The sequence below is a fragment of the Idiotropiscis lumnitzeri genome, chromosome 6 (assembly GCF_059441095.1).
Source record: "Idiotropiscis lumnitzeri isolate Australia: NSW breed Sydney's pygmy pipehorse chromosome 6, RoL_Ilum_1.0, whole genome shotgun sequence".
NCBI lineage: Eukaryota > Metazoa > Chordata > Actinopteri > Syngnathiformes > Syngnathidae > Idiotropiscis > Idiotropiscis lumnitzeri.
Genome location: NC_142396.1, coordinates 14,681,162 through 14,703,448, shown reverse-complemented (window position 1 = coordinate 14,703,448; position 22,287 = coordinate 14,681,162). Strand labels below are relative to the sequence as shown.

The 22,287-nt window shown below is 41.2% G+C and overlaps 3 protein-coding genes across 4 annotated transcripts; 2 read left to right on the top strand and 1 right to left on the bottom strand.

Annotated features, from left to right (window-relative positions):
- The first annotated feature begins 984 nt into the window (after positions 1–984).
- slc15a5 (solute carrier family 15 member 5) lies at positions 985–6,053 on the top strand. Its single transcript, XM_088298111.1, is given in 9 exon segments — positions 985–1,465; positions 1,755–1,977; positions 2,347–2,516; positions 2,911–3,131; positions 3,939–4,125; positions 4,317–4,505; positions 4,593–4,724; positions 4,810–4,918; positions 5,785–6,053. Coding segments are annotated over 9 exon segments (1,854 nt in total). The 3' UTR covers positions 5,927–6,053.
- Positions 6,054–7,019: 966 nt separating this feature from the next.
- Positions 7,020–8,876, top strand: tmem17 (transmembrane protein 17). The gene is made up of 5 exons (XM_088299156.1): positions 7,020–7,196; positions 7,347–7,450; positions 8,150–8,263; positions 8,380–8,523; positions 8,620–8,876. Exons 1-5 carry the CDS (start codon positions 7,088–7,090, stop codon positions 8,695–8,697), a joined length of 549 nt encoding a protein of 182 aa, XP_088155282.1. The 5' UTR covers positions 7,020–7,087; the 3' UTR covers positions 8,698–8,876.
- Positions 8,877–9,193: 317 nt separating this feature from the next.
- agbl2 (AGBL carboxypeptidase 2) lies at positions 9,194–21,275 on the bottom strand. 2 transcript variants are annotated; one of them, XM_088299093.1, is made up of 21 exons: positions 21,151–21,275; positions 20,842–21,009; positions 20,631–20,738; positions 19,232–19,385; positions 18,911–19,160; positions 17,685–18,086; positions 17,301–17,443; positions 16,577–16,736; positions 16,365–16,491; positions 16,188–16,288; positions 16,002–16,105; positions 15,640–15,718; positions 15,443–15,544; positions 15,266–15,352; positions 11,988–12,083; positions 11,190–11,283; positions 10,702–11,046; positions 10,593–10,623; positions 10,321–10,520; positions 9,950–10,085; positions 9,194–9,335 (listed from the first exon to the last, which is right to left on the bottom strand). In XM_088299093.1, exons 1-21 carry the CDS (start codon positions 21,260–21,262, stop codon positions 9,242–9,244), a joined length of 3,093 nt encoding a protein of 1,030 aa, XP_088155219.1. In that variant the 5' UTR covers positions 21,263–21,275; the 3' UTR covers positions 9,194–9,241. The 2 variants fall into 2 exon arrangements, with proteins under 2 accessions (XP_088155219.1, XP_088155220.1); XM_088299094.1 differs by having other exon boundaries at positions 11,193–11,283.
- Positions 21,276–22,287: the final 1,012 nt, after the last annotated feature.

Below are 22,287 nucleotides of genomic sequence, written 5' to 3'. Positions count from 1 at the left end.
ATGACGACGCCTGACGTTTTTCATGCAGCAACGTTTTTTAATGTCTTTACCACATTTCACTTGATGTGGCATTATTGGGTGAACCAAAGTAGCCAATGTAAGCGATAAAACAAATTGAGGCATATACATTATCGCATTTGTTTATTCTTATTTCACCTGTTGATTTTTTTCAGTTGAGTTGTACAGGTTGTCGGTCGCATCGGTGGTGGATTTTGTTTAATGGTTTGCCATAAACTCATTGTTTTATGTCACAAAAACCTAGAATTTGAACAAGGGTGTGTAGACTTTTTAGATCAACTGTCAGTGACAGTTTTACTGCTCAACATTCTCCAGCTGCAGTGATGTCGTTTATGAAAATAAAAGAGATACAATTATTTGCAATAAAGAAGCTGTATTTCAGACCTGTCACAGAGACGTGATACCTAGTTTAACCTTCACCCTAACCCCAGGTACAATATACTGATTCATGGAAGGCAGCAAGCTGTTTTACTGGAGATCAGACCTGCTTGGTGTTTATGTGCGTGCCCTCTGTCTCACTCGCACTTAACACTATAACACTAAATACAGCAAGTGTGCCAAAATGAGTTGAACTGTTTTGACAAAGAGTTGTGGTATTTGGTGCGCGCTTCATACTGTATGTGTGGAATGGGATGATATTTTATTGTTGTGATGAAATGATTGCTTGATTATGAATTCTTAAGAGCAAATTAACGCTTAATGTTTGGCGCAATCTTTCAAAGTTGACTACATTAAGTTTCTGAACAAAACAACCAAATGCATGCATATTGTTGGTCATCACTGAACTATTTTGGGGAGGCTCTCTAAATTGTTTCCATCTATCACTTCTCATCACGGATACCATTTTTCATGATGTGTCAAATGACTGCGAGGCAAACGTCTGACACTCTTAATCAGTAAGGCAATAAAAGGGAAGGATAGTCAGACAGCAGCACGTGTAGAACACGTTTGTATCTGATGTTTTGTATGTCCACTCAGCCCAACCCCTGCCCTCAACTGCTCCTCTCCTTGAGGGCATAGACTTCACATTCAAAGCTCTGCAGTTTTGCGGACATCCAGGCCATGAGGGAGCCGGGTCACCAGTTTCCAGGTGGGATGGTTGCAGGAGACATTCAGAGACTGCCCGAGGGCAAACACCACCTGCAGCGGCTCTCCAAGACACCTCATCCAGACCAGAGAGCATCACCTGGGAGGCGGAAGAAGCTCCAAGTCATCATTTGTGTTCTGCTGGTGGAGCTTTGTGAAAGATTCACATTTTTCGGCATCGTATGCAACATGATCCTCTTTTGCACTGTAAAGCTCGGTTACGACAACTACCTGGCTGCAACAGTGAACCTGTGCTTCATAGGAGCCAGCACCCTCACCCCTGTGCTGGTTGGCTGGTTCGCCGAAACCTGCCTAGGAAGAACAAAAGTGCTCTACTTGTGTGCGTTTCTCCATTTCTTTGGTAAGACACAGTTTTATTTTTCTTGGTTTGGAATGAGAGGATTCACAATTTGGCAGAGTTTCAATCTCTGAATTTCTGAGCATTTTTTTGTTTTCTAAGATTATATACAGTGGATCCTTGGTTCATTTATTTAAATTTAATTAAGATTCTGAGCTGAGGTTTAACTGTATGTTTGTACATAATGTTGAACCGACATTTTCCTTTTGAACTCATATCCAATTCAAAATTTCGGCCCAGTGTGAGCTGATTGGTTTCAGCTGCTTCTTTTTCTTTTTTTTTTTTTCCATAGGCACGGCAATGTTACCTGTGGTGGCATTCCCTTTTGAAGACTTCTACATTGACATTCATCACATGAGTCATAAGTTAGAACCTCAAGAGCAACAGGCCCTGTTCTACACCGGCCTCCTGGCCGCTGCGCTGGGCATTGGCGGCATCCGAGCTATTCTCTGTCCTTTGGGAGCATATAGCCTGCAGAGCTACAATCAATACCAGCTGCTGGGCTTCTTCAACTGGTATGTGATGCATCTATAGTACATAAAAGTGAGTTAACATGATTGGAACAAATATTTTTAGGAACATGGAACTCATACATATTATTTAGTAGTGATAAAGAGAGAATACTATTCTTTCAGTGTTTGGTAAGTATTGTGCATAGATGACATTTAGATAATTCTTTAAAGAATTTATTGTATTTTTCCCCAGCTGTAAGAATATGTATATTTAAAATACAGCATTACAATGTGCGTGTAAGGTATATATCAAATTACAAGCGAATTTGTCCATGTATTTTTAGCCAGATAAAGGAAAACAAAACAACCCAAAAAAGACTTGACTGCTTGATGACTTGAGTGATTTTTTTTTTTTTTTTTTTGTGTGTTTAGGTTCTACTGGTTGGTTAATCTGAATTCCACTGTTGTGTTTCTGGGTATTGCTTACATCCAACAATCTGTGGCCAAAAATCTGGCATTCTTAATCCCCTTCACCTCTGCACTGCTGGCACTCATTGCCATACATATGATGCGCAACAAACTCACCTACAAACCCAAGAAAGGTAAAACTCACACACGATATCAATAATTTGATAATGTCATTGGAATATCTTTGGTGATGTAGGTTTTTGTTATTGACTATTTTCATCTAATCTAACTAATATCATTCTTAGAATTTTGTGTCTTGTAACATCTTTTTTAGGCAAAATGTATAATTGACAGGTCATAGCTAAAAAAACAACAACGACAACAACAAAAAAGCAACCTCCCCAATTGTTTAGGTACTCAAGCACCCCCCCACACAAAAACTGTCACTCACACAAAAAAGCCCTCACACATGCACCCACAAAAATCATGAGGAAGTGGAAGTTTTTTCTTTTGGAATGAGTGTGAGAGGTAAATGTTTTTTTTTTTACCTACATGGCACCTCATACCAAGGTCTTGTTTCTGTCAAAGGCGGATCCTTACTGACCACACTTGGAGTTTTCTTGAACTCTCTGAAAATGTGCTGCCTTCACTATCGCCACCTCAGTGGGGATGTGCCGTCTTGGTTGGACCGGGCCAAGGAGAACAATGGCGGCCGCTACAGTGAGACTCACGTAGAGAACGTCAAAGTGTTGGCCAAGCTCTTCCCTCTTTATGGACTCCAACTGATATACAGAGCTTGTGTCACTCAGGTAAGTTGCTAAGTTAAAGCAGGAGTGGTGCCTGCTACAAGAACCACATGAGTAGCCTGCGGCCTGCTCGAAAAATAGCTCACCAGTGAAATGATCGTTTGTAAATGTTAACACTTGCAGAGCTCTGCAGTAAAAATGCGTAGCATATTGATATTGATATGTGTCCGACCATGTTAAATCACTTTTGATAACACTGGTCAATTTTAAATATGTCTTAAATTTATTTTTGACGCTGATTTAAAAAGTGTTTTAACTGTTTTTCTTGCGCATTAGGTTTTTAGTATATTTAAATTTTTTGTTTTTAAGTTCAACCTTTAAAAGCTTGTGCAATATGGATTTCACCATGCGTTGTAATTTAAAGCTATGACATTTGCGAAAAAATTATTTTTCATAAATATTACTGTTGTAAATATATTGCTATATTACGTATTGTATCATTGTTATTTTATTATCATGAAAATCTGAGGTGCTGGAGAAAAAGTGTGGGGAGATTCGGAATCAGCACAAAAAAATGTACATCTCTGATAAGCGGTACAGATAATGGATGGATGCTTCTCTGATTGAAGAATTTATTGCAAATTTATTGACCAGTGAAATTATTGTGAGAAATTATGAACATGATCATTGTCTTTAATTGTAGGTTATTTTAACAAATTTGTTCATGTGTATTAGACTAGTTGCCCTGCGCATGAATCAGTCCCCAAGAAGTTGTTCTCTCTTTGAAAAAACATACGTGTGAAGTGTTTCGACTACACAGTAAAAAGTTGGAACGGTGTACATTTCTACGCTCACTGTGTTTCCATGCAGATCCCTTCGGGATACTACTTACAGGCGATGAACTCCAACCTCCACCTGAGTGATGCCCTGTTGCCCATCGGCACTATGAACGTGATCAGCATTTTACCTCTTCTCATGTTGGCCCCGCTGATCGAGTGTGTCAACAGCTGCTATCTCTCCATGGCAAAAACTCCACTGGCACCCGCTACAGTAATTAGTGAGTACTGGACTTCTCTTTGCCCACCACTCGTGATGCGAAGCGGTGTCTCATCATCTATATCTAAATGTGTCTCTCTTTGTTCTACCTCTGTTGTCCTCCCTCTTCTCTCTTGAAATGACTTGTCTTGCAACTCCCATTCTGCAGCCCTCTGTCTCATCACCCCACCCTATCTAATCCTGCCCTTACAGCTCTGGGACATGCATGTGCAGCTCTGTCCGTCCTGGTGGCAGGTTTATCGGAGCTGCACAGGAAATCGTTCCCTCTAGTGGAGCAAACACTCTCCGGGAAGGTTCTGCAAGTATCGTCCATGCTGTGTTTCCAGCTGGCGCCGCAGTACATCCTACTTGGACTGGCTGAGGCTCTGGTCACTCCAGCATGTGAGTGAAAGGCAGACCAGTTTGGAGACTTGTTTGAGCAGTGTAGCCAAAATAATATACAATTAATGTTTCTGCTTTCTATGGAAGGTTCTCTCATCGCTTTCCAGCTGACCCCTGGGCACATCCGAGGAATCTCCCTGCACTTTCTCACATTGTCCTATGGGGGTGGCTGCTTCCTAGGTGCTATCTGCATTCAGTTAGTCTACTTCATGTCTGGAGGTGAACAAATGCTCATAGAAGAAATAGTTTGAATCATTCAAGGAGGAATAAATGTCATTTAATGCAGAACGATGCTTGACTGCAGGTTCCTTTTATCCAAGCATCCTGCATGATGGAAATCTGGAGAGATTCTTTTTCCTCATGGCCACGCTGATGATGATAAATACACTGGTGTATTGGAGTATATCTCACAGGTACTGGGAATTACACAAAAATGACAAATGTATCAGATGTACCTTCAAGAAATCATTGAGTCTGCTTTACTAATCTGGGTATCATTTGTTGTAACTTGACTGCAAATACAAGTGTGGTTAGCTCGGCAGATAGTCTGACTGTTTCACTCAAGGCCCACGTATTGGCCCTCAATTTCATCAGAAAGGAGAATCCCGCTCACTGTTATGAGTAGAAGGTTGAAAATCTAGCAGCATAATTCTCAATGAGAGGCAAATATTTTAAGATGATTCTGGAAGTTCCTTTGAAGATAAAAAGCATGGGAGAGTCTTTGTTTTTTATGAGTCTTTGTAGGGCGTGTTAAAAACCTTCAAAAGCTCTTAAAAATATATATATTAGTATCTCACAAATGTGAGTACACCACTCACATTTTTGTATATATTTTCTTAGATATTTTTGGACTACACTGAAGAAATGCAAAGTAAGAAAAAGAAAAACAAACTAATTTCAAAGCAACAAACTTTGATAAAATATTAGTCGCAAGGGCAATTCAAAAAAATATTTAACTTTCCTCTCAAAATAGCTTAAGACACAACAGCTGGCAACAAAAGTGAGAAGACCCCTCAGTGAAAATATCCTAACTGTGCCAAGTCCCACATTATGTGTGGCCATCATTACATTGCTAATTAGGTTGATATTTACAAAAATGTTCAGAAGTGTTATTTTTTTTTTTAGATATTGTTAGTCATCGTTTTGAAAGGAAAAGCAGGTCAAACTTCTACCAGTATTTGTTGCAAAGGTTTACTATATTAGAAAGTTATGGTTATCTGTATGTGATGTATTATCAGTTCTTTTTCAAAGTACATAAAGTTGTGTATCCCTTTCCTAGGTACTTGGATCTGAGTGTGCGGGGTAAAGCGCTGACAACCAGCCCATTAACAGAAAAGCTTCTTCAGTACAAAGCTTGCCTGCGATACTATGACACGATAGACCGCTCGTACGCCAACAACTCGTGTGAATATATCATCTGACAGACTTTGAAAGTCATCCTTGGACTATGTGGCGCTGGCGCTGCTTCTTGCTGGGTTAAATTGAATGTACTTTTGTTGTTTTATCGTGATTTGCCATGTGGGCTGCAGATTGTGTCTTTGGGCTACATTTGTATATTAAAATATTGGATGTATGAAACTGCTGCTAAAAAAAAAGACAATAAAGATATATGATCAAGCATTGTAGCATGTGGTCCTACAAGTGGGTAGTACATATTGCTCACAGTAGAGTTGGGTCGTTCTTGAATGTTTCGTTCAAAATGAACAAATCTTTTCATTGAACGAGAGTGAATGGATCACTTTCTCAAGTGATTGGTTCCTACCTCAGTTCATTTGAGCTCAGCCACGCGCATGTCGTCTATCGTCGCAAATGACCAATCAGCAACCAGCGTCAGATGGAGGTGGGATTTACTGAACATACTGTCACACAATTGGCATGCAAGGAGGATTTCAGTGAGTGAACGTGTTGCCATTTGCCGTTTGTGAACGATTCAGAAAGTGAACAAACTGCATTTCCAGACCACGAACAATTTGAAATCACAATTACCGCCACATCATTCTTCAATTTTTTTTTCTCACTCCTTCCATGTCCGGGAAGAGCGTGAATGATTCAATGAACAAATCTTTAGAACAATTCTTTTTGATGAACTGATTGTAAGGATTCAGTTCACATAATAGAACTGTCATGCCCATGTATAGTACTTTGTAAACTTCAGTGAGGTGGAGAGATGCAAGCTTTTTTTAAATGCTGCAGAAAGGCACATACCTCCATCCATCCAGCCATTATCTGTACCGCGGGGGCCCTGGAGCCTATCCCAGCTGTCATCGGGCAGGAGGCGGGGGACACCCTGAACTGGTTGCCAACCAATCGCAGGACACACAGTCGAACCCACGACCACTGAGGCACAAAATAGTTTTAATCTGAGGCCCATTTTAATTCATCAGTGTCACTATAGCAAAAATATTAGTGTGAGTACGCGTATGTGTGTGTATTGGGAGAATTTTGCCACAAATCAACACAGCAGCACGCTCGTGGTGCTTGGTTGCCATGGAGATGGGAGCAACCTTTGCAGTCTACGAACAGGAAGAGGAGGGTCACTTTTCCTTTTTAGTTTGCTTGTCCTTACCTTCGGTCTTTAAACAATGGACATCCCAGACACGATCAGAAAACGTTTGGAGGACCTTTCTCGGAATGTCTTTGAGGACCAGAATCAGTCTCCCACTAAAGAGCGCCATACGCCGTCAACACATGGTAACGTCAAAATGCAGCTAGCATAGCAGCGAGCTAGCATGACTAACGATTTGAATGTGGTTTGTTTGGAGCAAAGTAGTGTTTCCATGCTGCTTTATTTATGTTCAACAACTACACGACTAACCCCTGCGTCTATATTTGTTTCCCCAGACAGGCGCGTTCTATCCAGTCTGCCGCTCCAGATGTCTCTGTTCTTTAACATGTGGTACTTCCCCCTGTGGGTGATCGGTGAGACTGTTATGCTGCACCTCAAAGTACGAAAGACGGCTCACGTTTACATGTCTAAGAATAAACGTGCGTTTCGTTATTAATATTCTCCTCCATGCTAAAATGTTTTTCGATACAATTGGAGTCTTTTTATAAGATTCAAGTGTAATGAGAATGTAACTAAATGCAAAAGTAAGTTCTCTTAAGTTTCTGCACTCTGTGGTAGATGAACCGTGATGTAATGGGGGAATACTGACGGAGGTCCGTGAAGGCTCTATGACTGGCGTGGGCAAACTACGGCCCAGGGGCCACATGCGGCCCTATAAACGTTTTAATCCGGCCCGCCGAATTTGAAAAAAAAAATAAATGAATAAACCTTGTTAATGTTTTATTTTCTAAATACTGTGGTGTGTCAAAGACAGCTATGTTGTTGTAATGTTTTTGTTCATTTTCATTTAAAATACACACAAAACCATTTTCAATTAAGTTGGAACAATGTTAAACAAATAAAAACAACTCAATTATTTATCTATTTTTAATTGAATACACTAGAAAGTCAATTTTACTTTGTTTTTAGCAAATAATCATTAACTGAACAAGAATTTTATGACTGCAACACAGAGTCTGACGCAGGAATTGGAAGAAGTAATCAAAAAGTAAAATAACTGCATGAAACAATTTCTGAAAGTGTGGTAAACAACTATTTATAATTGTTTGTTGACCACATGATTTATCTTTTCGGCCAGTATTCCGCTTTGCCTGACTACTACAAGTTCATTCTTCTGACCATCCTCATCCTGATGACTGTAATTGAGGCCATCAGACTTTATCTCGGCTATGTGGGGAACCTGCGAGAAAAGGTAGCACATCAACAATAAAATGATTTTTGAGAACACCTATCACAAAAACAGACAACATTTACTTGAATGAGCACAAGTCGCTAAACAACATGGATTCTATTTTATGTTTGCGTAAGGTCGCTGAGTTGGCTGGATTTTGGCTGCTGAGCATCTTGCTGCAGTTGCCACAAATCGTCTTTCAACTTTGCAATGAAGCCATTCTGGTACAACCCCTGGAGAGAGGCATTCACATCGTTTTAGCGCTTTTCATCCTCTCGCAGGTACGCTGCTGCTGCTTTTAAACGTTGGGCATCATTTCAGAGTGATTTGCATTCAAGTTACATGAGTAAAATCCCTTTTCCTCTTAAATCCTTTAGGCTGTTGCTGGTTTTGTGGCTCTCCGGAACTTGGTCAGACACACACAAAGTCAATTCCATCTGCGCCAGTTTGATTGAAACATTTTTTTATCTACTTCACACAAACATCAAAACACCTCAAACGTCCAAGACTCTGCCAGCACAATGTCAGGTTTTGGTTTTGTAAAATGTAAACAATAGATTTATTACAAAAAGCATATTTATTTTTGTATTGTCAGCATATTACATGTTTGTAAATAATAAAACAAAACATCCAACTTCTGTGTTCTTTGTTTACTGTTTATTAAGTGCAGTTAGCAATGAATGTTATCTTGACCCATATTATTCCATCATTACAATAAAATTCGTGTATAATTTAAATCATAGACAACAAAGTCAAACTGTCCAGTTATGTTAGCTGAGCTTAGAACACACCATATATAATGACATCAGCATCTGTGGGATCCTGTTAACTAGAAGTGTTCACTTGTTCATGTCCATTCAAAGATGATCCATTGACTGGCCAGAATTTCTAATCCCAAGACTGGGATGTTCTTGAGGCAACTGGCCTCTCTGGAGCAGTGCCATGAGCGACCTACTCTTCCCAAGTTAGGGGCTTGACATCCTCAGCCTGACATGACACTCACCTATGATGCCACTCTGTGGATGTTGATGGCTTCCTTACAGGAGGTAAAACACTCTTTGGTCTTTTGTCATCTGAAGTTGAATTGCTCAATCTGAGAAAAATGAAAAACATACGTTACAAATAGTTCTTAACCACGCAAGCATGTCATACAACCTCCAGAAGCGAGGTACAACTTGAAACCAATCATGTTGTAAAAATAACTCAATAAACATCTAAATCAATTAAGAAGGTGCTGCGCTGTGCCATACAGAGCGTTCCGGCTCACCGGGGCTATCATGAACAGATGCGCAAACGGTATCCAAGTGCCCACTTTACCTCATCCGCAAGTGGACATCTTACAGTTCCTCATGAACGTACTTTCTCACCTTTGATTGGCCGGGTATTAAGTCGGCTGTGTTCACTTCCACAAGGGTGCAAGTGCCCATTTTTAACTGTACCCGCCATCAAAATTAGCATTAAAAAAAAAAAAAAAAACACTGCCGTAGAGATTTAGACTCCACTAAAATGGAGAAAAAACATTCAAAAATATGGTGCATGTAATGAGGTGTGAGTTCAGGTCAGTAATTTCTATCCCATCAAGTGTCTTTTCATCAAGCAAAATACAAGGAAAAGAGTAGCCTAGTCAGCAATTGAGAATTGAAAAAAAAGACAAAAGAATGACAGGAAACCCATCCATTAATTCATAATTAAAAAAAAAAGTTTTACCTTTGTCGTTGCAGGTCCGTGTACCGTAGTACAGGCAGTATAAAATGAGGGTGGGAAACAGGCTTTCTCTGACAGATTTCTGAGATGAGATCTCTACGGTTCATCTCTCGGAACGGTAGATGTTTCAGCAATCCAACTAAATAATAAACAAAATCATATTGATCAAACTTATACCAGTTGAAACCACAAACACACAGCATTAAATCAACAATTTACATTTTCCTTTGTAAAGGCATCGTTTTTGGAACATCACTTTTATTGGATTCTATTCAACTGTACAGCATTTTGCCCAATATTACCTTCTAAAATTCAATTCAATACAGTATGTGGCCAGTGAGTGCAAATGAACAATGTCAATATTAAAGTCGAACCTTCTGAAAAGTTTTCTTCCGTTCTCTCAGCGTGCCATCTGGAGTTGGGTGCGTCTGTAAGTACAGAGGACACATCCTGGTGGACATAGTAACGATTTGGTGTCATTGAGGCATTGCGGTCTCTGAAATGATCATTATCATCACTGATGCTTGACGGCCGGTGTCTTGTGGGAAGAATGTCAAACATGGGACGATGAAGACTGAAAAGAGAAAGGACATTTTGTGAAGCTGACTGAAATGACTGGAAGAATAATTGATGGTGAAAGTTGTACCTATCAGATGTTGCATTGACAGGTGATAGCCCTAAAAGAGTGACAAGTTTAAAAATGTGGAAGTTCTGCAAGTGCAAAACAAACAGTTAACAACAGATCCACCACTCACGAGGCAGGCATTGCGGCTGCTGTTGCTGATGATGACGATGAGAAAGATGCTGCTGTTGCAGCTGCTGTTGGAGATGGTGATTCCGGTGCTGCTCCGGGTGATGAAGAAGATTTTGATGGTGATGACGATGAAAATGCTGCTGCTGCTGGTGATAATGATGATGATGGTAATGTTGCTGCTGCTGATAATGATGTTGCTGTAGCTGATGATGATACTGATGATGATGAATCTGCTGCAGCTGATGCTGGACTGGGTACAAGAATCTTGGAGGACGTCGAAGGAGAGCACTGAGGTGCAACAGCTTTGATGAGTATCTCCACTGCGATTTATCTCTTTGTTGGTCTGCTTTAAGCAAAAGTCAACACACTCAAATGCACACAACTGTCACATAAGGCATTCCAGTACATATTTAAAGCTGGCAATTCTTTTTTTTTCTATTTCTGAGTCTAGTTAGTTTCCATTACATACAAGCTATGTACAAAACGTACCACTCGGAGGTGAAATGGCTGCATAAGGGTTGTTTGAGCATCCTCTCTTCTTACGACGGGTGTCTGCCTCTGACCTCGTGTCTCGGCAATTACCCTAAAACGGCACAGTGAAGAACTTCAAGTTTCAAGTCATTAGGCTGTTAAGTTTCTTTTGGTGCTTTTTTTGCTTTTTTTTTGGCTGTCAGAGAATGCCAAAATATCCATGCAGCATCCCAGCTCTCACCCACAATTAACACTAAGCTCAGTCACGGAACAAATTCAACTCATAAGTCCAGGTGTGTACTGTTTTTTTTTTGTTTGTTTGTTTGTTTTGCAAGAATAGAATCAATGTAAGAACAAAATTATGACTAAACTTTTGCCATCACTAGTTGTTTGTATAACATTTATAGCCATTTTACCATAGATAAAAGTAAATAGCAAGGCAGATACGTGATGGATCTATAAAAATAACAGTGATAATCTCGATCTGCTTAAATTTAAAAAAAAAAAAGAAAAAGAAAAAATCACTGGTTTGACAAAAAAGAACAACAAAGGCATAGAGGGTGGTTCACGTCTTTTTTCCCACTTGTTTGGTCTTTGCAGAGACGTACAAAGCTAAATAAAACCTGAGGTATCTTCAGCTGAGTGAAATAAAACAGTTACAGGGCCTTGTGGAACTATTCTTTTCATTTAAGATAAGTCCAAACTGAGATTCAAACATAGAATGTAAGTTTAAAGTTAATTAATTTTATGTGGTAAAAAACATGTTGGTAAATTGTATTAATGTGTTTTATAAGACAACAGTGATGAATTTCATACCTTGAGAGGTTCAAATCCTTGCCAAAGGGTCACATGACTGATGCCCAGATAATCAGTATGTGCAGGGATCACACCTTTCCGGTCTGGAAGATTTACCTTGACAATCAAAGGGTTGATATAATTCAACATCAAGAAAAGTAATGCGATTTTAATTCATGACGATATTATACTGTACTTTTTATTATATTATGGAGATGCGGTAAATGACGAGGTGAGGAGAAAGAGTAATGCTGCTTTTATTCTCCACAAAGAAAACTGCACAGCAAGTCTTGTGTTACTCTCTTTCATCCTTTCATGTCAATCATCCCCTTGAAGCCTGAAACATGTCAACTCCCTTCCCCTTTCTTAAAATCGCAGGTCCCTTGTGGGTCACCACACAGGAGACCCCCAGAATTCACCATAATAAAAGTGCATCATTGACAGATAATCATGAACAATGTATAGAAAAACAGTCACCGTGGTCGAGGGCAGCATCAGCGGCCAAAATGACTTAGCAGGAGGATGTTCCAGGTTCAGCGGTAAACCGAGCTCGAGACTGTGGAGGTCGTGGAGGCTGTGGTGGCTGTAGTGGCAGGGTCAACTGCGGCGGAAAACACTCACATAGCTCGTTGCCTTGTGGGTAGTACGCTGTATTGCGGTAAATCTTCTGCCTTCCAGAGCTCTGATGTGAGCTACGGGCCCCTGTCAGAGGTGAGGTCAGATGGCAACCTGGTGCTCTGATCTACCATCGTGAGGAGGTGAGTGAAACCGAGGAAGGGAGGCAGGTCCAAGCTCACATGGCCAAAACTTCTCTCCGGCACTAGAAACAGTGCCAATGGGGCCCTGGGATGGCATTGAATGCAGGAGCCAGGCCAAGTCCTGACGTCTTTCATGAGGCCCGGCCAGACGAAATTGGTCCGCACCAGCTTTGTGAAGGCCTTCACACCTGGGTGGGAAAAGCCAGGGATGTTGTCAAAAACAGAGTACCACAAGTCAGTTGTCACTGTGGGGCACAGTTTGCCAGGGGGGATATAACAGGAGTGCGGCGCTGATGTTATCAAACGCGACTTCCTCCAGACGCAGTCCGGTGGGGGCTGTACGGTAAGCTTGAATGTCAGATGGCGGCCTGGTGGGCGGCCATTCCAGCGTACTCAAGTCCCAAGTGAACGGCACCCACGACCAACCGGGAGAGGTAATCAGCAATGTCGTTCTTGCCAGCCACATGCTGGATGTCGGTAGTGAAAGAGAGAGCTGATTTTGCTGACGACCAGACAACGGGTCCGGCGTCTTGGGCCAACCTACGCAATACGTAGTCTGACACGTCTGTTGGGAAGGTAACTGTGGTGGTGGGTAATGTTTCCTCTAATTTGCCATGAGAATGAGCATTCACACTAACTCTCCCAGCATTCCTACGACCACATGATGGCCAAACCAGTATCATAATGAGTTACATGATGAATATATTACGTTACAAAAAAGAAAATGAAACTTAGAGATTTGTACCATGAGGAAAATGAGTCAGAGTTTGTAAGAATCGGTTAAGGATTTCAATCAATCTGCTGAATAAATTATGGCTTCAAAATTTGAATGTGGAAGCATAAAATGGAGGAAAAGCGTACACTATATTAAATGTTGAATAATGTTTTTACTAATTTCTCTGACCTAAAATTAAAATGGGCACTTAAAAAAACCTCTGCTGCGTACAAAGTACTGTACATGGAAGAAAAATTTGTCATACAACAACAAACAGTTAAAACAATAAATTAACAACATAAAACGGTAAAACACCACAAAACACTGAACCAATAGAGTCTCATGCTGAGTCAAAAGTAAAAAAAAAATAATAATAATATGAAAGTGTTGACAAGACTTAACCTAGCCTAGTAAATTTGAGATAAAATGTGCACTCTTTAGATCACAGGTGATAAGGTGCGGTCCTTGAGGGCCACTATACTGCATGTTTTAGATGTTTTCCTCCTCCAACGTACCTGATTCAAATGATCAGCTCTTCAGCAATCTGTGTGGGAGTCTGATCACGATCCTGATCATTTGAATCAAATGTGTTGGAAGAGGGGAACATGCAGGATTGTGGCCCTCGAGGACTGGAGCTTGACATCTGTGCTTTAGATTATGTTAAATATTAATATTTCAAGTCTTTGCTGGTGAATATTAGTGGAGTAATATAAAGGGGAAGTCAAGTCAAACATTTTCTTACAATGCTTTAAGCAGTCCCACAAGTATAAACGTGCTATTCTGATCAATATTGCGATTGTGGGACATGAAGTTAGCAGAAAAATCCACCCGTTTTTATCCATGTCATTGGTTGTCGATTTTTCCTCTTGCTATCGACTGAAAATGACATCACAGTGCCTAAGGGCTCAGCTTGCGTACGTCACTTGGACAAACCCAGTTGAGCCGTGATTGGTTGTTAACTGCATGCATGTTGCCTAGAGGGAACATTGGTGGCCCTATGGACACTTCATCCTTGGGCCCTTTTCCCCGCAAGGCCTCGTACAAGGGCCACATGATGTGAGCTGCATGGGGAATGGAACTGAAGCAAGAGGTCACCTTCCCCAAGAACTCCTGCAAGGCACTTCGCAGTGGAGGGGCGTGGAAACCTGGCAACGGCGTCCCCCCGCACGGGAAGAGGAATGGCTCACTGTGGCGTGACGTGGTTCCCAAGGAATGTAATCGATGACAAGCCAAACTGGCTGGGTTGACAATGAGGCCGTGCACACTCTGTAAGTCACTTCAACAGCAGTCCGTCTGCCTTCTCCGGTATAGACAGTTCAAAGATTCTCAAAAGGGATTCCTTGAGCGCATACTACTTGCCAACATCCGGTGGAGCCTCCAGCAGTGCCATTGCTCTGGCTGTTGTCGAGGCATCCAACGCTGCCACGACTTGGAAGTATTTTGTAACAACCTGTAATTCCTCTCGGCTGCAACTGGGCCTCATGTGCTGGAATCACAACGGTGGGTTGTGCTGCCAAAAGTCGGGCAACTTGACCGTTGCGACGTAGATGACATTTGTCATTATTGCTCACGTTGGGGGTCACCAATTGTGGAGATGAAGTAAATGACGAGACAAGGAGACAAAGGCAAGTTATGTCTCTTTTACTCTCCACACAAAACTGACTGTTTACACAGCAAGCTGCAATCTCCTCATCTTTCAACCCATTCAAATCTATATTCCCTATGCACCCAGAAGCATGACAACTCCCTCCTCTCCCTTAAAAGTACAGCTTCCTGGTGAATGTCTCTCCATTGTGGGTCACCGCGATATATTCCATATGTCATACCTGCCATTTTCTCCTGTGTCTTCTAAGTGGCCTTTCTTGGATGTTCTCTTTTTGTGCATTGTCAATCTCATGCTGAAAATCAGGCTCCTGCGACGATACAAACGTCCAAATGCGTACCAGTCATTAACCAGTTATTGCAGAAGAGATACATGAATGTAGTAATATTGTATGTCTTACAATATGGTCATTGATGCTTTCCAGAACTTCAGGTTGCATCCGATTTTTCAACCTGTCTCTTTCTTTGCGAGTCATTTTCTTCTTATTCTTTACTGGAGGTTGCTTTGGAGGAGAAGAGCAGCAGATTAGGATCTGACAAATAAAAAGTGCTTTTGTAGAAACATTTCTCCACGGGAGAAGATTGTCATCATTTGTACCTCTGCATCTTCAGTTTGCGGCTGTGTGAGTAAATGTAAAGGAAGTCCATCAGAATCAGAACTATTGGAACCACTTGTGCTGCAAAGGTAAAAAAAAAAAGGAAATAGTCACATCAAGATGAATTTAATAACACGTCAATCACAGTATTGATGGATTGATCTTTTTTGTAACAACAGTTTTTGTGTGCACATTTGCCAAATAAATGACCCACGTTGATGGGCGTATTTTATTATATTTTATTTTGTATGCAAAAAAAATCTTGGAAAACTTAAGATTTTCTAAATTATCTATTGGAGTGTATTCATTTAGGGTAATCACTGCTATGTCTATTTACAGATGGCAACTCAATATAATATATTACCCAGATTCCAAATCAAAGACAGAGAAGTCGGTGTCCAATTCTTTGCCCCGTTCTCTGACTTCCTCTCTCAACAGAGCTGTCAGTTCTTTTATACAATAAGTCACCTGAAGTGGCATAATTAAACAATTAAATCAGATCCATGTGTTAGGTGTCAACTTAATCACGAGATGTTCACTGTTCTCTTACCTTTGTCGGATCTGGATCAAAATAGTCAAGTAAGGTGTCACAAAAGTAAAAGCCCAGGGACTTAAGATCTTGAATTGTAAAATGTGTTCCCTTCCGATCACCTGATGAAAAAGCAGATTTGAAACACGTGAAAAAAATAAAAGCATACACAAACACATTCGAAAGGTGTTCACCGACCCATTGTGGAGCCTCCAAAGGTGGCCTCCATGGTGTAGCTGTTTTTGATACCAAGTCTCCACATGGCGACTCGCCCGGTTCCCTCTTTGCTTTTCTGCACCTGGAATTTACAGCTCATGAAGGAGAACTATGGAAAAGAGGTACAGGGACTTGAGCATGGAATTAGGAGCATGTACAGACAAAAGTAATACAATTTTTGCGACCAATAATACCTTGTCTTCAATATTCTTGCTCAGCATTAGAGGGAAAACTCTCTCTTGAAGTTTTGGAAAATACTCATCTTCGTTGTTACAACCATACATAAAAACATTGTTTTTACGGTTGTGACCATGGAAGTCGCAGTAGAGAACTACATCTGTGTGCTTTATCAGTCTGAGGGATAAAGACAATAACAGTAACCTTGCATTTTGTTGATGGCTTTACAGTCAAAGTAAAATACAGTACAGAAAGAGAGCATGCAATTAGTGACTAATCGCTAGTTTAGGGGACCATTAGAAATATTATTACAATGTAATAGACTATTGATTATAGATCAACAAATGGTACCATACTGCAATTGCAACTGAATATTTCGAGAAAATCCCCACATGATCATCACAAACACAATCCAGATTTACACAATACAACAGCTTTATTACTGTGTTATATACAGTATCTCTGAAATCAGTTGCACAACTTGTACCAATTATTCAAGGAGCTGGAGCCTAAGTCAGTCGAGGCAAAAGTCTGATTACAACCCGTACTGGTCGCCTGCCAATTAATTACACGGCACATAAAGCAGACCACCATTCTCGCTTGGACATGGACACTCATACTGAGTTGGAACTAAATCCACGGTGCCTCTACAGAGTTCAGGCGAGTAAACCACTACACTATCAGTGACTTATAAAAAGTTACCTTACAAAACCACTAAAAGAGAAACAAAAAAATGCTCACTTTTCCACCATGTTCCGGGTGTGCCACACACATGGAAAGGAATCCCGGAGTGTACTTTTGTAATTCCTGTTGAGATCCCTGCCTGCCAAAGAGCAGCGGTAATTTCCAACCACCACACCGTCTGGGTTCAGCATTGGCACCACCTGAAGCAAACACCGGGAAAAAGTATAAAATGACTGCCAAGAAGCACCAAAATTCCTCGTATAAATAATTGTTTGACCTTATGGTCAAGTTATAAACCATACAACAGCAACTGCATCACAACTCTGTATATAAAAAAATAAGAATAATAAAATAAAGAGCATCAACTGCTCGATCTTGTGGTGCATGTCACCCATATATTCAAACATTTACAACCAAATGTCAGATTTGGAACTTCCTCACCTTAAATACAAAAGTGTCTCGCAAAAGTTGCGCATCATCGGAATTCCCCAACAGGAAGTCCAGGAATCCCTCCATCAACCAGGATGCATTGGTTTCTCCTGGGTGTACTCTGGCCGTGACCACCACAGCTCTCTTGGTTTTGCCCTCGTCTTCCTTTTCGCCAGCTCGTGATGTTACAGTCAGCACGTAGACTGCGTTTCCAGCTAGACTATGGCACAGGACCCGTACTTTGCAGTAGGACACCACTGCTGGGTTGGATGAAATGTGCCTGAGATAGCGCTGTAGGTGTGAATAGGTATAGGGATAGCAGTGGGCGAGGTAGCAGGTGTCATATTCATATGGGAACTGGAGAGTCCATGTGAGGGAGTACAGGGTCCTTGCCTCATTGGGATCCTTTGTATTCTGAAGTGGGACAGACATGGAACTGTGTGAGACATACCATTAGTGTTGAACACTGGTTAGTTATCTATTTATCCATCCATATAATAGTGGAGCTCATACTCTCAGTCAAATTCCGTGTGTGTTTGGCCAATGCACACTCAGAGCTGGGCACTTGACCCTTTTTTGCCGGACAGTCCCCCGCCCTCCGGCCGCTACCTCTGTACCCATCTGGCCTCGACCCTCTAGCCTTATTCATAAATACCACAATCCCTAGAACAATTATTAGCTGGCTAATTTACTATTCAAATCCACTTACCTTGTTATGGTCCTATTAAGGTGGTAAGTGTTTCGTAAAACCAAAATGGGTCATGGCTTGTGGTATTGCCCTCCACTGTTGTAATGGTATGCCCCAGTAGCAGGCATGTTACAGAATAAGGAAATACAGGCTCGCTTGAACGCACACTGCTGTCTCACGTCTCTTCATTCCCAGTTGACAGTGGCGCTTTTGACACATTCTTAGGCAACGTTTGTCGTTTGCGTGTTTCGCGAGTAAGTTCATCGCACGCACGAGGGCCAATTTGTGGGCCGGACTAAAATGCACCCCCCCCCCAAAAAAAAAAATGGGTGTTCGGCCTGGCCGATGGGTCAGACCGTTCCACCCCCAGAACAAAGCCGCAGGGTCAAGGCTGGAACCGTATGTATGTTGACTGCAATCTAGATTTTGAATGCAACACATCTTCTTTTACACTAATTATTTTGAACATTACTCCTGCTACCAAGTTTCCCAAAGGTAAAATATCACATATTACCATAGCTCAAAATGTAACCGTTTTTGAACCACCTACCTGACTGCGGTAGTATGTGATGTTTGAGCCAATACGTTTCCATCCAACAGCACTCTCTGTTGCAGCTCTTTCAGAGTAGAGCAGAGGCTTCATGCCCTGGGAGTAGAGACTGCGGCGCTTCATCAAGTTGACAATAGTAAGGCGGTAGTTAACCCCAGCCTTCATGTTCCTCACTCGGAAGTAAAACCACTGCGTGTGCTTGCTGGTGTACAAATCGGTGCGCAAGGTGAGTTCATAATCATAAGGACCCCTGAGCAGGAGACGACACATACATTAGGTTAACCACAGAGTAAAAATGATGAAAGGATATTAGAGACTCACACTTGCACAGCCTTCTGAAGGTTTCCACTCTCAAATCGTGATTCAAACTCAAGTGAGAGGTCTGTCTGGTTGACGTCACTGGAAGAAGAGGTGCTATTCACAGACACCCGTGAACCTCCAACACGAGAGCATGTGAAGTAGGGACACTTATCGGCTTAATAAGAGAAACAAAAAGACATCAGAATCTGTTTAAAAAAAAAAAGCAACACTTTTATCAAATCAATCTTCTATTATTGTTATTGAAAGCTAAGTGAATTTTATAGGAAGAGTTTTTCAGTAAATTTCATTAGTTTATTGAATTAAAAAAAGCTTTTACTTTTTCACATAGCTCATTTCATACACAAGGTTACACATTGTGATAGAGGATTGAACCGACAACCTCCAGCGTTGCAGACACCTTCTCGACCCCTGAGGTACGGCGCTGCAGCTTGGCGTGAGTACATTGCTGCAGGGGCGGGCTGCTCACTTCACACCTGGGCCTTCACTGAAGTCCTACTTAGACCAACTTGAATAAATCCCCCTCATAATACCGCCATTTATGACACAAATGCTGGAGAAATAATATACAGACGAACACCTACACACTACTAAGTGTCGCACAACCTAGTTTCTTCTTGAAAGGTCTGTTTTGAAAATGGCCTCGCAGGTGTGTCTGCAATTAAATCCACACTTTTCCCTCCTTTGGCCATTGTGGTTTAAAAAAGCAAGAATATATTTTAGATTTTCGAACGGTTGCCAGTTACTACTGACGGTGTGTTGATTTTGCATAACGCTCATTGAGTGACTATCCAATCACGCGCCTTCAAGTAAGGCCAGGGAGAAGGCTCACTGTAACCAACTCGTGATCTGATTGGCTATCGCAACTGTCTATCAAATCTGAAAGTCCATTGACTTTGACAGAAGAGATGCCCGCAAAATTTCCTTTGAAGGCCTTAGAAAGAATCGTGCACGCTACTGGTATTTTGAAACCTGTCTGGCAACACGAGCTAGCGGAATTCTGATTGGATGAAAACTCTCACCTAAAAATACAACACTAGGATATAATGTGATATCAATGTGAAGAATATGATCATTTTTTTTTCTTGATTATGTTCGGCCAACAGAGAAGGCCTTGACGGCCCGCCACTGCATTTCTGGTATCTCCAAAAAGAGGGCCAAAAAACGTTGCTTTGGAGGTAGGATTCCGAGGTTTGCACGTGACACCAATTATATACTAAAATACTGTAGCAGTGGCATGGCTCAGGTGCAGAGTGGCCGTTTCTCAGGCTTGAGGGTATGGGTTCAATCCTCTCATTGATCTCCTTGGTGTATGAAATGTGTGTGCAAAAACATAAAGGGGGTACCACAGGCACCAAGTCGGTGACCCCCACTGTACAGTAATCTTTACTTATAAACTTACCCTGGTCAATGCAATAGACAACTTGTCTGCTCTCTTCTGCAGATAGACAGGGTATCTTCTCATGGCCACTTGGTTGGTAGAAAGGTTCAGGCTTTGGAGGATCCCACTCTAGAATTCAGAAATGCATGATGAATATTAAATTGGTGAACATCAAATTCCTCATAGACAGTTCAGGGGTCATAAAATGCTACAAAGAGAATGGTCACATTACCGATGTGATGGATCGCATTACTGATGACCTCGCACTCTACTGGCCAACGCGGGCAGGAGATAGACGGGAATTGAACCAGGTCCAGTGGTGCTCGAAGACTGAAAACTGGGCGTCCGCCATCAAAGTCAACGCGCAGTTGCCGGGTTCGCAGAGTCTGACTAATCGATACTAAGAAAGCACAGAAATTTTTATTTTTTACAAGATATGAGTTGTTCTTTTCATCGTTAAGTATGTGGATTGTGGATATCAATCAATCTAAATCAATCTCTGTACATCAGTTACAGTAAACCCACATGAAAAACAACTTACACTGCTTTTTCTCGGCTACATCTTCCTTTTCTTCTTCTTTGTTGGAGTCATTGGTGTCAGATTTGTCTAACTGGTACGTGTTCCACCAATTTCTGAAGACAGAGCCGGCCATGGCTGACGTTTTCGCTACCTGAATGGCAAAATGTAAAGCATGCCTATGAGTACCAGGTGTTATTATTATTTACTTAACACGTTTATAGTTGTGGCATTAGTTTGGGATGGTGCAGAACTAGCCTGCAAGTCTGCCACCACAATGAGTGAGGCAGTGAGCTACATCAAAACGGCAAAACATTATAAAGACAAAATGTTAAATATACTTGGCATTACATCAAAAATGGTTGATGCTCACGCATGTATTGGGAGAATGCATAACGACTCGAGTGAAGCATTCAATTAAAGAACCCGCGCTTAAGTTGAGTAATGTTTCACACTAAAAATTACATTTCACGGAAGAAAATGATCAGATCATGTCCACAGAAAACCATGAGCGACAATGGTGGCACTGCCACAAGATCATTGTTCTTACTGAGCGTTGTAGCAGCTGTCATCCCCATGATGCTCACAGCCCCTTGGTGGCATATTTGCATATGTGGGGATGCATATGACTTGTTGCGATTTCGTTCTTTAGCATTTAGCCTGATAAAAGCATATCTTTGTTGTCCTCTTTTTCTTCTGTTCCTAGGTCTCTAAATAGAGATCATTCAGACTAATACACATATATGTAAATAATACTTCACTATTAAGAAAAATAGCTTCGTTAACAGTGCTTTAAAAATGGAAGCACAGAAAAGAATAGTTGTAGTTTATTTCCAATATACATTATGATTGACACACAGGGAATGATGCAGCAATGATGTCACATTATTTATAATTTGTAAATTTCAAAGCAATTACTTAAGCGACCAATCAGATTGCGCTGATGTCATTCCCTGTGCTGCTTGAATTGAAGACATTCATTTCTCCTGCATCATACTTAACTGAGAGCAGAACTCTACACCACTGCCACAATCATAAGCATATTATGGAATTATTTTTTTCTACAGCAGAACTGCACATTATTACATGATGTAAAACTGCGGCAGGTGACTATAAACTAGTGGCACAAAAACTCACACATAAAGTGACGGTAGGATCCTT